At 39.9% G+C, this 16,189-nt stretch overlaps 1 protein-coding gene across 1 annotated transcript in view; it reads left to right on the top strand.

The window, feature by feature from the left end:
* SNW1 (SNW domain containing 1) overlaps positions 5,151-16,189 on the top strand; it is a 31,117-nt gene continuing 20,078 nt past the window's right edge. Inside the window, exons 1-3 of the mRNA XM_021099555.1 lie at positions 5,151-5,254; positions 9,785-9,938; positions 14,121-14,282. Coding sequence (XP_020955214.1) covers positions 5,241-5,254; positions 9,785-9,938; positions 14,121-14,282 — 330 coding nt within the window. The 5' untranslated portion in view covers positions 5,151-5,240. The remainder of the gene's footprint in view (positions 5,255-9,784; positions 9,939-14,120; positions 14,283-16,189) is intronic.

Raw genomic sequence — 16,189 nt, 5'->3', positions numbered from 1 at the left:
TATCTTTTCAAGAATGTCCTAAATAAAATCACATAATACGTAATCCTTTCGAGACTGGCTTCTTTCACTCATTATGATGCCTTTGAGATTCATCTAAGCTGTTTCATGTATCAGAAGTTCCTGGAATGGCATATTTTCAAACCTCTTCATCTGGAAGTATAAAAACTAGAGCAAAGTACCAAGAATCAAAGGATGTCGACAGTAGAGGGGACCTTTGATGTTACCTGGGCCCACTCTGTCCTTTTACAGATGAGGAATCTGAAATCCAGTGAGGGTTGAGGACTCACCCAAAATTGTGTGGGCACAGGTGAATGACGAGAGAAGTTCAATCTCCCTTGCAGTCACACAACCATCAAAATCTGTGGAGTTCCCCTCGTGGATCAGTGGAAACGAATCCAACTAGCATCCATGAGAACGAAAGTTCGATCCCTGGCCTTGCTCAGTGGGTTGAGGATCTAGTGTTGCTGTGAGCTATGGTGTAGGTTGCAGATGTGGCTCAGATCTGGCATTGCTATGGCTGTGGTATAGGGCATTGGCTATAGCTCCAATTCAACCCCTAGCCTTAGAACCTCCATATGCCAGAGTGCAGCCCTAAAAAGACAATAGTCAAAAAAAAAAAGATCTGTAAAGTGTGATGTATATTAAGACTGCAGGAAGAATAAGTATTATGGGAGCACAAAAAAATAAACATTGTATAAATTTTTTTTCATTGCAAATGATAATCAACTCAAATTAGTTTAAAGCCACAAAATAGTTTATTGGCTCATTTGGTTAAAAAATTCAAGGTGATGTGGTCTTTCAGGCACTGCTGGAGCCAGGATCTGTCATGACGTTTTCAGAGTTCTCAATCTCTATCAATCTCCAATTTTCCTTCTCTTTACCCTCTGGTCTCTCCTTTTTACATGGTGGCTTCATTCTTGCTTGTCAGAGGCCCTTGCTATTTGTCAGGAAAGATAGATACCAGTAACTCATACCTACAACCTTATGGCTTTGGATCCAAAAGAAAGACAGATGCTTTTTCTCCTGATTCCACTGGTCAAAACTCTAGCAATTCTCTCTCAGTCTTTTTTACTGGTTTCTCCCATCTCCACAAGCTCTAAACTCCAGAAGTATGTCCTTGGACCACATCTCTTCTGTAGCTACACTTATTCCCTTAGTAAATTCATCTGGTATCATGAATATAAATACCATCTGCCTCCAAAGGTCTCCAACCTAGACATTTTTCCCACATTTCAAACTTGTATATAAACTGCCCACTTGGCTAACAAGACATTTCAAATGTACCGTGTTCAGAACCAAATGCCTGATCTCCACAAACACAACCCTCTTGTAGTTTTCCCATCTTAGTAAATGGTGATTCTATCCTAGTTGGAGTCATCTTTGATCACTCTCATTCACATCTCATATCAATTCCATCATCAAAATTTGTTGATTAGGGGAGTTCCTGTCGTGGCGCAGTGGTTAAGGAATCCGACTAGGAACCATGAGGTTGCGGGTTCGGTCCCTGGCCTTGCTCAGTGGGTTAAGGATCTGGCGTTGCTGTGAGCTGTGGTGTAGGTTGCAGACGCGGCTCGGATCCCGCGTTGCTGTGGCTCCGCTGTAGGCCGGCGGCTACAGCTCGGATTCAACCCCTAGCCTGGGAACCTCCATATGCCGCAGGAGTGGCCTTAGAAAAGACAAAAGACCAAAAAAAAAAAAAAATTTGTTGATTAGACCTTCAAAATAGGTTGGTATTCCAATCTCTACTCACCATATCCACTAACTCCTTGCCCGAGCTATAAGGATCTCTCCCCAGATATCTCCAAAGATATCCACTGGTCTCCTGTATCCATCCTTGCTTCTTGGAGTCCATTTTCAACACAGTCACAGTGATCTTTAATACTTTTTTTTTTTTTTTTGTCTTTTGTTGTTGTTGTTGTTGTTTTTGCTATTTCTTGGGCCGCTCCCGCAGCACATGGAGGTTCCCAGGCTAGGGGTTGAATCAGAGCTGTAGCCACCGGCCTACGCCAGAGCCACAGCAACGCGGGATCCGAGCCGCGTCTGCGACCTACACCACAGCTCACGGCAACGCCGGATCGTTAACCCACTGAGCAAGGGCAGGGACCGAACCCGCAACCTCATGGTTCCTAGTCGGATTCGTTAACCACTGCGCCACGACGGGAACTCCACAGTGATCTTCTTAAAACATAAGTCAGATCACGGTTTTTCTTCACTCAGAATCTCCAACATAATCTCTATATACTGCAAAGGAGTAAGCTCCAAGAGATACTAACAAGTGGAAAAAATTAAAGTGGAGAAAGTCATGTATGGTATCTGCTATTTGAAAGAAAGAGAAGTATAAAAATATATACGTATTTGTGTGTACTTTTTTTTTTTTTTTTTTTTTTTTGGTCTCTTTAGGGCCGTACCCACAACATATGGAAGTTCCCAGGCTAGGGGGCGAATCAAAGCTGTAGCTGCCGGCCTACACCACAGCCACAGCAATGCCGGATCCGCGCTGCATCTGCAACCTACACTTAGAGCAACACTGGATCCTTAATCCACTGAGCAAGGCCAGGGATGGAAACTGCATCCTCAAGGATAGTCATTGGATTGTTTCTGCTGTGCCAAAACAGGAACTCCCTGTGTGTACTTCTAAATGAAGGATAAACTATAAAAGATATTTTTGAGGTTATCTATAGAAAGAGAAAGGGAGAAGTTCCTGTCGTGGCGCAGTGGTTAACAAATCTGACTAGGAACCATGAGGTTGCGGGTTCGATCCCTGGCCTTGCTCAATGGGTAAAGGATCTGGCGTTGCCATGAGCTGTGGTGTAGGTTGCAGATGAGGCTCGGATCCAGCATTGTTGTGGCTCTGGTGTAGGCCAGTGGCTACAGCTCCGATTAGACCCCTAGCCAGGGAACCTCCATATGCCGCGGGATCGGCTCAAGAAGAGGCAAAAAGACAACAACAACAAAAAAAAAAAAAAGAAAAAGAAAAAAAAAGAAAGGGAAAAAGCAGGTAGGAGCAGGGAAATAATCTAGACTTCTCTAAATGTACTACCCATTGGTAGTTACCATTTGGTAACTTTTGGCTTTGAAACCATTTAAATGTTTTACCAAACTATTTTTAAAAAATCAACTCCTAAAAATCCAAAGCAAAATGAAATATGTAAACCTGAGTATCAAGTTAGTGGTGTAGTCACACAGAGAGGAATTATTCCAAGTCATTTTAAAGCAATGCAATTTGACTGTATGTGCTTAGAAAGATATACCCTGAGGACAAAAAAAAAATCATTGAAAAGGAGTTCCCGTCGTGGCACAGTGGTTAACGAATCCGACCGGGAACCATGAGGTTGAGGGTTCGGTCCCTGCCGTTGCTCAGTGGGTTAAGGATCTGGTGCTGCCGTGAGCTGTGGTGTAGGTTGCAGACGCGGCTTGGATCCCACGTTGCTGTGGCTCTGGTGTAGGCCGGCAGCTACAGCTCCGATTCGACCCCTAGCCTGGGAACCTCCATATGCTGTGGGAGCGGCCCAAAGAAATAGCAAAAAGACCAAAAAAAAAAAAAAAAAAAAGTCATTGAAAAAAATTCAGAAACTATTATCATTAGGCATATCTTTAGTCATCATATTAGAAAAGTTTATTATGAAACCATTATATATATACATATATAACATAAGATAAAGCAAATGAGTAATTATCTTAACACATTAGGTACCAATACCATCATCTTCAGAAGAGATATGCATATAAAATCAAAGTTAGGTAAAATCTGTGTAATCCTAATCTTGCATTGGAACTATTAGTATGAATGCATGATGGAGTTTCTCAAAAAGTATGATTGGGAGTTCCCGTGGTGGCGCCGTGGTTAACGAATCCGACTAGGAACCATGAGGTTGCGGGTTCGGTCCCTGCCCTTGCTCAGTGGGTTAACGATCCAGCGTTGCCGTGAGCTGTGGTGTAGGTCGCAGACGCGGCTCGGATCCCACGTTGCTGTGGCTCTGGCGTAGACTGGTGGCTACGGCTCCGATTAGACTCCTAGCCTGGGAACCTCCATATGCCGCAAGAGCGGCCTCAAAAATGGCAAAAAAAAAAAAAAAGTATGTGGATATGTGAACTTTCTAGCTCTGTCCACTGAAAAGGTTTACAAACAGCAATTGCCCAGTAACAGTGAGCATTTGTAGCATCCAGGTCTTTTTCTCTAAATATCACTTTTCCACTTAAAGGAAAGCTCCTTGGAAAAATGACTGATTGAAAGTCTAGGGCAGAAAAAGTACTAAACTAGCCTAGAACGTCGTGTCACACCAGAAATCAAGAGTTGGAGGTGGAGTTGGAGGTGGTGTTGCTGCCTCTGCTCATACTACGGTGTTTGGTTTGTGAATATTCAAACTATACACTTCTGTAGGCAACGTTTCTGTATGTGTGCTATGCTACTATTAAAAGTTTGTTTCTATACCATGGAAAGTTTCCAACGTATAAAAAAGTAGAGAGAATTGTATAAGGAACACCATTTCCCCATTATCTAGCTTCAACAGTGATTAAAATTCATAGCTAACCTTGTTTCATTTACAGTATATTCCATCCACCTCCCTCTTCCCACTGTGAAGATTTCGTTTATCCTATCACTTCATCAAAGACTATGTTGAACCCACAAACTATGTAAAAGACAATCTAAGCCATACATACATAAAGACATACATACATAATACACCTAAGGAGTGTTCCAAAGATAATTACTAAGGATCACAAAATACCTCCCCTGGAGAGTGTTTTGGAGGTGGAGTGTTACGTAGGGAACCGCGTGTAAAAACTTTTGAGTATGAAAGTTTTCAGAGCGCCCAAGAACTCTCTATTCTCCAGTCTCACAATTTCCCAACCATTTGATTTAACCCAACTCTTATTTAACGTTCCCCCCCCCGCCCCCCGAAGGCTTTTGTATTTGGAACCATAACAAAAGAAATGAGACAGAGTGGGGAATAAAAAAAGACTTAAAAAACATCTCAAATTTGTTAGTATTTTGCCTAGGGAATGCTGTATCATGTCATAGTGTAAGAGTGATGCATTTGCGTTTTCTTAACTGAAGCGCTTATTCTGTAACTGGTTAGAAAAGAACCAAATTGTAATCTTGCGCAAAGAACTACAAATCCCAGAAGGCCCTTCGGCTAGGGCGCCTGCGCATCGCGCGCTCCTTCCTCTCCCCAACCCTTCGCGGGTAAAGACCCGCCCCGCGGTACTGTCGCTCGCGCTGGAAGAAGCGGAAGAAGATGGCGCTCACCAGGTGGGTTGTTGATTGGGGTCCTCGATACGGAAGGGTCTGGGAGTACCCTCCGTTTTTATTTCTCTGTTTATAGTCTCCGGGCGGTAGCCAGGCCCGGGCCACAGAGCGACTAGGCCAAGGCTAAGCCCTCCCTCCAGCCGCCGGGACGACTAGGCCTCTCCGAAGCTGGGGTCTTTCCCGAGTGGCTTCCCGGGTTGAGTTCGCCCCCTCACTAGGGCCGAAAGCCGCGGCATGGCGAATAGTTCTCTGGTCTGAGATGCTGAGGATTCGCACGTGTTTTTCGCTTAAGCATTTTGGGGTGGTGGAGATCGCTCCTTCGGGTCCGCGGCTCGGGTGGGCGCGATGGGGGTATGGAGGGCAGTGGCTTATTTGTCTGGGCGGAGTGAGGCGGGCAGGAGGCGACGGCCGGGCCGTTTGTTTGCCGAAGTCTTTTCTTTCTCTGTCCCGAAACAAGGATTCCTTGAAAAACGGGGCCCGACACTGAACGGAGACTTCACATCAGCCACAGTAGTGGCCGCTGTCTCCTAATTCGCGCCGCTGCTCCGCACTTTAACATCGGATCTTAGCATTTCTTCCATAGATAGAACTACTTCACATTTTTGCTGTTCCCAGTTGCCTTGGCAACCGCAAGTAAAGTGGTCCCCGCCCTTAAGAAAAAGATGCTTAAGGAGAAATATTCCTAGTTGTTACGTAACTCCTACTAGTCTGCGACCTTGTTGCCCCATCTAAGAAGAAAAACTTTTCTTACCAACAAACGCCGAAACAGAAAAAGTTGGGTGTCAAACAGGGTAAGGAAAGTAGTCGTGTTAGGAGATCCGCTTGGACTCCCTAAACACGCTTCATTCCCCTCATACACATTTTTCCTGGCTGATGACAGTTAAGAATCCTAAAGATATTCGAATTAGTTCTTTGGGGGATAACTTTCGGGTGCCTTGGTCTATCCTAGGGACTGTGTATATATAGAAGGAAATCTGACAGTCCTTGGCTGCAGGGAAGATGAAGTACAGGAATATAGATATTAAAGGACAACACAGAATGCTTATTGTGTTGTACTAACCTTAATTGCAAAAAAATAAGATGGAATGGGCTAGATGAACTGGAGAGTTTTCTTTAGTAAATAAAGGTTGCAGGCAGCAAATATTCGATTGAGTGCCCTCCAGATGGGAGGCAGTGTGACAAAGACTAGTAGAATTAGGAAGAAAGGCTTTGTGGAAAAAATGGAATTTGAAAATACCAGACATATTGTGGTTATTTTGTGCTTAAAATTGCAGTGACAGAGTTCAGTCTTTAAATAGTTTGTCTTAGGAACTTACATAGCTTTCTGGTTTTGTTGAGTTTTAGCTGACTTGATTTTTAGAGATGGTCTCAAGTTTTCAGGTAAAATATTATTATCTCTAAGATCTACCAGGGATTCTTAACAGCAGGGACTTGACATATTGATGTATTACAGTCTTGGTATCACAGTTGATTGTTACTAACTAAAGATCTAAAGTCATACTGATTTAACTTTCTGAACTCCTGTATTTAAGGTTATGTATCAAATAATTTCATTTGCATTTAATACAATTTCTTTAATAAAGGGGAAAAGATAGACTAAGGTGCCTGTACAGTGGCACTGTTGACATTTTGGACTGGATATTTCGTTCTTGTCTTGGGCATATTAAGATGTTTAGCAATATCTTTGGCCTCTACTCACTAGATATCAGTGGCACCTTCACTCCCTCTCTCCCCTTTACCCCCCAAATTCTAACAATCAGAATAGCTCCAGACCTTGTCAAGTATCTACATTGTAGATAAGTTGCCCCCTGTTGAGAAACACCGAAGTAGACTTTCTGTTTACATATGCAGCCCACTCCCACTATAGAAGTGTATTTCATTATGGGAATGTCATCCTTTATGGGGAACAAGGAGATTAAGACCTTCTGGAAGGCTACGGTGTGTTCTCACCATAATCCAGGTCAGGCTACCTGTTTACTGGATTGTCCAAACTCTGCTTTGGCAGGGTGCCTGCTTTTTGATCATTTTAGTAACTAGTTCTATCAACAGTGCGTTAAGGATCCCACATTGTCACTGCTGTGGCCTTGGTTGCTGCTATGGCTCGGGTTTGATCCCTGGCCTAGGAACTTTTGTATGCCGTGGGTGGGGCCAAAAAGAAAGAAGGGGAAGGAGGGGAGGAAGAAAAGAAAAGAGAAATGAAACAAATATTTTGGCTTCTTTGTTACTGTCTTTGTATCCCTCCCATGTATTGGGTACTGCATGGTTTACCAAAAAGCCCAGAATTTTGATTCCATTCATCCATCCATTTATTCATTCACTCAGTAAATATGCATGTGTTGAAAATCCACCATGTGCAAGGCTAGTGTTGGTTTTACAGCATTGAATCAGTCTTATCCTCACAGCTTACATTCTAGGGGAGACAGACTAGGAGTAAACAAATCAATGATGCAACTTCAGGTATTAAGTACTAAGAATAAAATACAGATAAAGGGATAGAGAGTGACTCAGTGTGGAGTGGAATGCTGTTTTGGTTAAGGTGGTCATTTAGCAGCTGCGAGGGAGGTATAGTGGAGCTGGGACATGAATACTAAGAAACAAGCACTAAAAAGTTTGGGAAAGCGTTTTCTTGATAAGTAAATAGAATTTTTTATGGCAGTGGAAAAGCAAATGTAAAGATCCTGAGACGACTTGTTTAAGGAAAGGCAGTAAGGTTGTAGTGACATAAAAATGGTGAGTGCAAAGGGTAGAGTGAATTTATTTCTCTTGCCAATATTTAAGTAGGCCCAACCATGAGCTAGCTAGATAATTCCTGGAGAGTTAGGGGTGGCAGAAACAGAAGATGTGGTTCCTGCCCTCAGGTTACCCAAAGTCTAGTGAGAGAAAGAGTAAATGAGTAGATAATTGTGGTACAGTAAGACAGATGTTATAATTGTGGTACACAGAGGGTCTTTTGAGACTATAGGGAGACAACCCAAACCAGGGGAATCATGGAACAGCTCCAAATAATCAAATACTTACGGAGTACATGTTGGATGGTATCTAGACACTGTGCCATGTGGTTCATGGGCGTTATAATTTAATATTTATAACAGCTCTGTGAGGTAGGTAATCTTTTGGTCCGTCATTACAGATGAGAAAACTGAGGGTCAGAGAGGTAGGTAACTAATCCAGGTTAGTGAGTGGCGTAGGTGAGATTTGAACTCTGAGCTTCTTAGCCATCACATTACCTGATCTGTCAGAATGGATTGGATCTCTCTGACATATGCTGTCATAGACTTTATACTTTTTCTTGTCACTTAGTATAATTTGTAATTAGGGATTTTTGTGATTATTTGATTGTCTCTCTCACCTGCAAGATTGTCAGTTATCTTTCTCAGTTCATAGTCTCATTGCCTACCTAGCACAATGCCTACACCTAATCAATCAATAAATATTTTGTATCAATAAGCTCTACTGCTTATTCAGATATGCTTACTAGCAAAGAATCACAAAGGAGCCTTAACTTTTCCATTAAACATATTATTCATCTACTGGAATCCTTTCGTGGTACTTTGGGGTATCTCTATAACATTTATCATACTTAAAGGTTAAGAATGGTTTAGTAGAAAGATTGCTTTGATTAAAGAATACCAAATTACATCTATAGAATTTCTGCTTTGAGTCTTTGCCTCTTAAGTTTTAAATTCCATTCTAAATTAAATACCCTTGGGAAAATGCACTTAAATATGCAACTAGTGTTTTCTATTTTGTGTAAATCCATGTCTTTGTTACATTCAGTGCTAATACTTTTTTTTTTTTTAATTGATGGCAAAATATTTAAAAGTAGGAAGCTTAGGAGTTTCTGTTGTGGTTCAGCAGGTTAAGAACCTGACTAGTATCCATGAAGATGTGGATTTGATCCCTGGTCTCACTCAGTGGGTTAAGGATCTGGCATTGCTGCAAGGTGTGGCATAGGTCACAGATGCAGCTTAAATATGGAGTTGCTGTAGCTGTGGCATAGCCTGGGAACTTTCAATATATCATAGCATACCATAGTCCATATGGAATGGTATGGTATATTGAACTTTCATATGCCGTACCATATGACAGGTGCAACCCTGAAAGGGAAAAAAAGTAGGAAGCATAAGTGTATAGTTAAAAATAAGGCATATAGGAAGGATAAAGACACTAAGAAAACCATACACTGGAGAATTGACCAGTGTAAAAGAAAATGTTTACTTGCTTGTTACAAGAAAAATGTGGTTAGCATAAAAACTTGGTAGTTTATCTATTATGTGAAATATCTGTTAATTTTTTATTTAGGCACTAGTTGCCTGCATCCTGCTCAGATGTTTTTACTCTATGTCTCTGAGTACTTATTTCTTTTCAGGCATAATAAAATGACTCATATTCAGCACTGCCATAAATCATTGGAAAGTTTGCTGTTTTGCTCAAGGGAGAAAGTGTTATAGGAAAATAGTGTCTGATGGCCAAATTGCAATAATCAAATGTAAGAGTTTTTAAAATGCTGACTTTTATTATCTTTGCTTATAGCTTTTTACCTGCACCTACTCAGCTATCTCAGGACCAGCTTGAGGCTGAAGAAAAGGCAAGATCCCAGCGATCACGACAGACCTCACTGGTCTCCTCCCGAAGAGAACCTCCCCCATACGGCTACCGGAAAGGGTGGATACCTCGGTTATTAGAGGTAAATAATAGTAATACAAATTTAAACCCCAAGTCCTCTGTATATGAGTGTCAACATGATAGAAATTTTGTGTGAGCTTAAGTCATTTACGTCCCTCAGAAGATTGGACTTTTTCTTCCCATTGTCACTGCTTTCTGATCACTGGAGAAGTGTACCAATTTATGTCTCTTCTTATGTCAGACCGTTGAACACTTGCAGAAGAAACTTAACATACCCTTTATAAATCAGGGATTATAGTACATGGAAAATAATAGGAAAGTAAGAGGAAAAAAATGAAAGAATGATTTTATGCTCTGGTGCCTTTCCCTCCTCCTTCCCTACATGCAGTATGCCATAGCACCCTGAAGAAACCACTTTCCTGCAATGTATACATCTAAGGATGACCTGACCCCCTTGCTGTACAGTGGGAAAATAATAATTAAAAAAAAAAAAAAAAAAAAAAAAAGAAACCACTTTCCTCCAGGGAAAACTCCAGCAGCATTTCTTTTTTTTTTAATTTCTTTCCTGTTATGTCTTAGTGGACAAGAACACTGACAAGGAGGGGTTTTTTTTTAATTAATTAATTAAAATAACTGTTTTTACATTATAGCTGTGCCCCTTAACTATTTGTGTGACCCTGGGAAGATCCTATCCTTTCTTTGTCTGTCTTATCTTCAATTTGAGAATGTTAATATATGCCTAGGAAGTTCTCTTGTGGCACATTAGGTTAAGGATCTGGCATTGCTGCATCTGTGGCACATTATCCAGGGAAAAAAGCAAACATTTGAGACTTGCTTCCCAAGGCTGCATCCTGTTTCATTAAGGCTTTTTCTTCATCTCCCTCTATTCATTCTGACTCCTGCAAATTTTCCTCCTCCACTTCCCAAGGGAGATTCCTATGTAATACCCTGTTAAAAGTCTCTGTGCCTATTCATTTTTGAACCCAGATATTTTCATTGTTCACTTTTTTAATATTTTGTATATGGTTTTAATTTTATAAATTCGAAACTCTTTTTCATATGGCTCCAGTGGTGATCATAGTGAACTAAGTGTATTTAGTTTATTTGCACTGAAACATGCTGTTTAGCAAGGCCAGCTTCAAGAAGGCAGCTTCTTGGCCTCTGTACACTTGTCATTACCCCTACCTACCAGAATCTTTATAGAGTCTAGAAGACGAACACCCAACTAGATAGAGCACATCTTTTCTTTCCTAACATATTCCCTGGTGGTTTTTTGCTGATTGGTTTGGCTCAGCTGTCCTCTGGTCCTCATTAACTCTGGTATGTGAAGGCCAGTCTTACGACAACTATGAAAGGATTTGTATTACTTTTATTTTCACTGATAATTAATTTGTGAGAAACAGAGCAAAATAAAAGATCATCAAGGAGGCTGTAATGCTTATTTGGGGCAAAAAGGTAGTACTTGCCATTATTTAATAGAAGACTTGAGTGTCTCTTTTAAGGGATTATAGATATTCTGGTGTTTGGCCTCAATAGATTAGAGGGTGTGGCAGGCATCATTTCACATATGACATAAATTTCATTCTTACTTGCATTTCAACATCAGGACAACATTCAGGTGCTATTACCTTTTAAAATTTTACTTGACAAAGTTATTTCATGTATCCTGGTGGAGCAGAATAGTTTATTTGAAAATCAAACCAGAATGACCAGCTAATAGAAATACTGTGGAGTTCCCATGTGGCTCAGTGGGTTAAGGATCTGCCGTTGTCACTCCAGTGGCTCAGGTCACTGTTCTGACACAGGTTCAGTCTGGTGGCCCAGGACCTTGCACATGCTCTGAATGTGGCAAAAAAAAAAAGAAAAAACACTGTGAATGCTTCTTGAGGGGAGCAAATGTTCTTGGAAGAAAGCATTTTGTTCTAGTTTTCAAAGTAAAAGCTATGATTTTCTGGCAAGCTTAATGATTACCTAATGCAACAACTACAGTCCTGAAGTGCTTATTTTAGTTGAAGAACTCTAGCAAATCTGAGCATGTGTCAGAATGATGGCCCAGAGTACAGATAGCACCTTTCTTGGGAACGTTTTAACTATTTTCTGCCTAATTTACAAGAAAATGTCTCCTTTAGCTTTATTGTTTAGTTAAAAAAAAAGGCAAACCTTTCTCTAGCAAGTAAGCATTTTGTACCTAGAAAGTCATATATCCAGGGTCTGATGGAATATTTCTTGAAGAAAGAGGTAATATAAAAGTGGCTATTTTCATAATTTTTTTCATCAAACCCCTGCCAAATGATTGATATTAATATATTTTTCCTGTCGTATTTCAGTTTAGCAGAAAATTCAGAGATTTTTTTTGAAGTCAAATGATCTGGGTCAGGGAGTTCCCTGGCGGTCTAGTGACTCAGACTCGATGCTTTCACTGCTGGGGGGGAAAAAAAAAGATCTGGGTTCAAGTCCTGCATAACTACCATAAAACCTGGGAAAAATATCATTTTTAACTTAGTTTATCTAAAGTTGAATTTTTTCCATAGGAAATATGAGGCTTTTAAGAATTATAAGACAATATGTGTGGATTATATTTTGTACATTATAATAAGGTACTAAGCAAATATTAAATCTAACAAAAGTATTTAATGTTTGGTATTCATGTATTAATTTGATGACATACTTTTTTGTATTATTAAACTTCATCAACAGACTTTACTTAGCTTGTTTTACTTTAGAAATCTTTTTTTTTTTTTTTTTGTCTTTTTGCCATTTCTAGGGCTGCTCCCGTGGCACATGGAGGTTCCCAGGCTAGGGGTCTAATGGGAGCTGTAACTGCCGGCCTACACCAGAGCCACAGCAAGGCAGGATCTGAGCCATGTCTGCGACGTGTACCACGGCTCACAGCAACACCAGACCCTTAACCCACTGAGCAAAGCCAGGGATCGAACCCGTAACCTACTGGTTCCTAGTCAGATTTGTTAACCACTGAGCCATGACAGGAACTCCTTACTTTAGAAGTCTTAATTCTCTCTTCTAAACCATTGTATATAATCATCATTAGAAATGTGGTGAACTCATTTCCTATTTATCCGCTTCTCATGGAACACTGAATAAATAGTACATTATTAAAATCTGAAGAAGAAATATAATTCTTTACATTTCTGCTCTAACTATAGCTTGACTTCTATAGTGAGTTCTTCACAAAGAAAATTATGTATGCTAAAACAAAATCTTTTTCTTATGCTAAACAATTTGCCTAATTTCTTCCTGCCATGTACATAAAATCCATATCCTTGCCGTGGTTTAGGATCCCTTTCCTGATCTGGTGTTTGTCTGCTCATGCAGCTGTATCACCTATGTGTCTGCTCCTCTGCCCTCAGTAAGCTACAGCCCCACTGGACATTCTTCCTAGAACATGCCAACCTCATTCTTTTTTTTTTTTTGGGGGGGGGTTTGTCTTTTGTCTTTGTTGTTGTTGTTGCTGTTGCTATTTCTTGGGCCGCTCCCGCAGCATATGGAGGTTCCCAGGCTAGGGGTTGAATCGGAGCTGTAGCCACCGGGGCCTACGCCAGAGCCACAGCAACGCGGGATCCGAGCCGCGTCTGCAACCTACACCACAGCTCACGGCAACAACGCCGGATCGTCAACCCACTGAGCGAGGTCAGGGATCGAACCTGCAACCTCATGGTTCCTAGTCGGATTCATTAACCACTGCGCCACGACGGGAACTCCAACCTCATTCTTGCAGCAGAACCTTCTCACTTGCTGTTTGAATCTGCCTAGTAAATGCTTCCCGCAGATCCTCCCATGACTGATTTCTCATCATTCAGGCTTCAGTTCATGTTACCTCTTCACAAAGACTATCTCAACCACACTATTGAAAATAGCCCCTCTTCCTAGTCCCTTTCTTGCTTTCAAGGTGTTTATTACAAGCCAAAAATTATGCTTTTTATGTTTTTTCCTACGGAAATGTACACTCCACAAGATCAGGAACTTCTGTTTTGTTTACTGCTGTATCTCTAGCGTCTAGCATAATAAGGGCTAATAATTATTTGTTGAATGAATGAGTATATGTTGAATCTCAAATTACTATTAAATATTCTTTTTTGGCCACATCCACGGCATGTGGACATTCCTTGGCCAGGGATCAAACCCAAACCATAGCAGTAACACCACCAGATCCTTAACCCTCTATGCCACCAGGGACCTCTTCAAATTATTATTAAATAAATTCTTATTTCTTTTTAACATATAGGATTTTGGAGATGGAGGTGCTTTCCCAGAGATCCATGTGGCCCAGTATCCTCTGGATATGGGACGAAAGAAAAAAATGTCAAATGCACTGGCCATTCAGGTGGATGCTGAAGGAAAAATTAAGTATGATGCAATTGCTCGACAAGGACAGTCAAAAGACAAGGTAACCCTCTTACTAATTTTTTTTTCTCCATTGATAAATACTGTACGAGGAGTTTTTTTAATTGTGTGAAAATGATAAATCTCTGGTCATTTAGTTTATGTTAAAAATAACAGTGAAGCATACTTAGGCTAATTAAAAGTGACTTCATAATAGCAATGACTTTTTCCTTCGAAATTCCCCAAATTGATAATAGCTTATATATACTTAGGGTTTGTATGTATTTGTTTTACATTTTTAAAATAATTCTTTTTTTCTTCCAGTTTTATTGAGATATAATTGATGTACAGCACTGTATATTAAAAACAATTCTTTTCTAGTACTAACTTTTTTAAATGCTAGCAAATTTTTAAAATCCTAGCACCCTAAAAATGTCAAAATTTAGTTTTGTCTATAGTTTCTTCTGTTTCTCTTCCATGGACTCATAAAGTACATAGATGCTTAATTATTTTAATGGTTCGTTTGAATATAATCATACAAACTTCTTTCTCACTTAAGCACAAAACTAACACATGCTGGTTTTAGCATGGGCCTGCTTACAAAGTAATCCAAAGACCAAAAATAAAGTTTTACTTAAAATTATCTCATCACAGGGCAGCCACACTCAGAGCAAAGGAACTCTGCTTTAAGATCGAGTTTTTTTCTTATAAATAAATACTCCAAATAGAGGTTTAAAAAAAAATCTTTTTAGAATTGAAGATATTGGGGAAAGTACTTAATCATCAGAACCTGTCCTTTGTCTCTTCTCTTTCTCTGAAACATTTTCATTTTACCCTCTAAGACAGCAGTAATGATAAACCATCCTTTGCTCCTATGTCATGGCTGTTGAGCTTTGGGGGGAAACAATTAGGCAGTCATACAAATTTATATCTCAGGTTTCAGCTGGTCCCTCTTGGTAGGGAGCTTTAACTCCTGCTCTTTTCCATCCCCTCATTTTGGAAAGCGACTCCCCACCTATTTACAGATAAGGCTAGTGGAAGAAAATTATCAACATTCTTTTTCCTGCACTTGTCTTTTTGTCTTGACTGTTCCTTTTGTCTTTATAATAAATCTCTTCTATCTAAACCTAATCTTGCTAAGTGTGTTCTAGTGTATCCTGGATCTCATCTCTTCCCCTTTCCTTTGTAACCTCACCTTTTTGTTATTCTTAAGGATATCTTTCATCTCCCCTCTCTTATTGGCTCCTTCCTGTCAGCATTTGACTGTGCTTGCTTTTCTCTTAAATTTACATTAATAATAAACTCTTGTAAAAGATACCAACTATATGTACTTGAGTATATACAGTCCCACCTACTTCTCCCACTTTGCTTCCCAGAGGTAATTATAATTGCTGTTACTACAATGAAAATATCTTTCCCGACCTCGGTTATAGATTTAGATATTTATGTATATGTATTCCCACTTTACACATGTACACACACAAACATATGCATCTTTTTTTTTTAGCAGGAATGGGATTTTCTCATAATTCCCATAGACTTGCTTTTTTTTCACTTAATATGTTTTGAAGATTTTTGTTAGTACATATAGGTCTACTTCATTAAAAAAAAAACTATATAGATTTTCATGGTGTGCTTGTGACCTAATTTTTTTTTGAGCATTAGTGGTTTCCAATTTTTTAGTTTTGCAAACAGTGCTTTTTTCAAGATCCATATATAAACATATTTTTGCACATGAATATTTGTGTAAAATAAATTCTTAGTGTATGTATTGGGACAAAGAATGTTCACATTTCAAATATGACACATAAACCAGTATGTTCTCTAAAAAGCCTTTGCTTAACAATCATTCCATTCTTGTTGTGTTTCTCTTGGACCCTCCATCTGTTTAGTCACCGTGGTTTTTCCTACTTCCTTAACATTTCTGAGGTATAGTCCCTTCTCTGCTACTTAGTTCAGATCTTATCTTTT

Source organism: Sus scrofa, chromosome 7 (genome assembly GCF_000003025.6).
Source record: "Sus scrofa isolate TJ Tabasco breed Duroc chromosome 7, Sscrofa11.1, whole genome shotgun sequence".
Classification (NCBI taxonomy): Eukaryota; Metazoa; Chordata; class Mammalia; order Artiodactyla; family Suidae; genus Sus; species Sus scrofa.
This window is presented reverse-complemented; position numbering and strand designations above follow the sequence as displayed.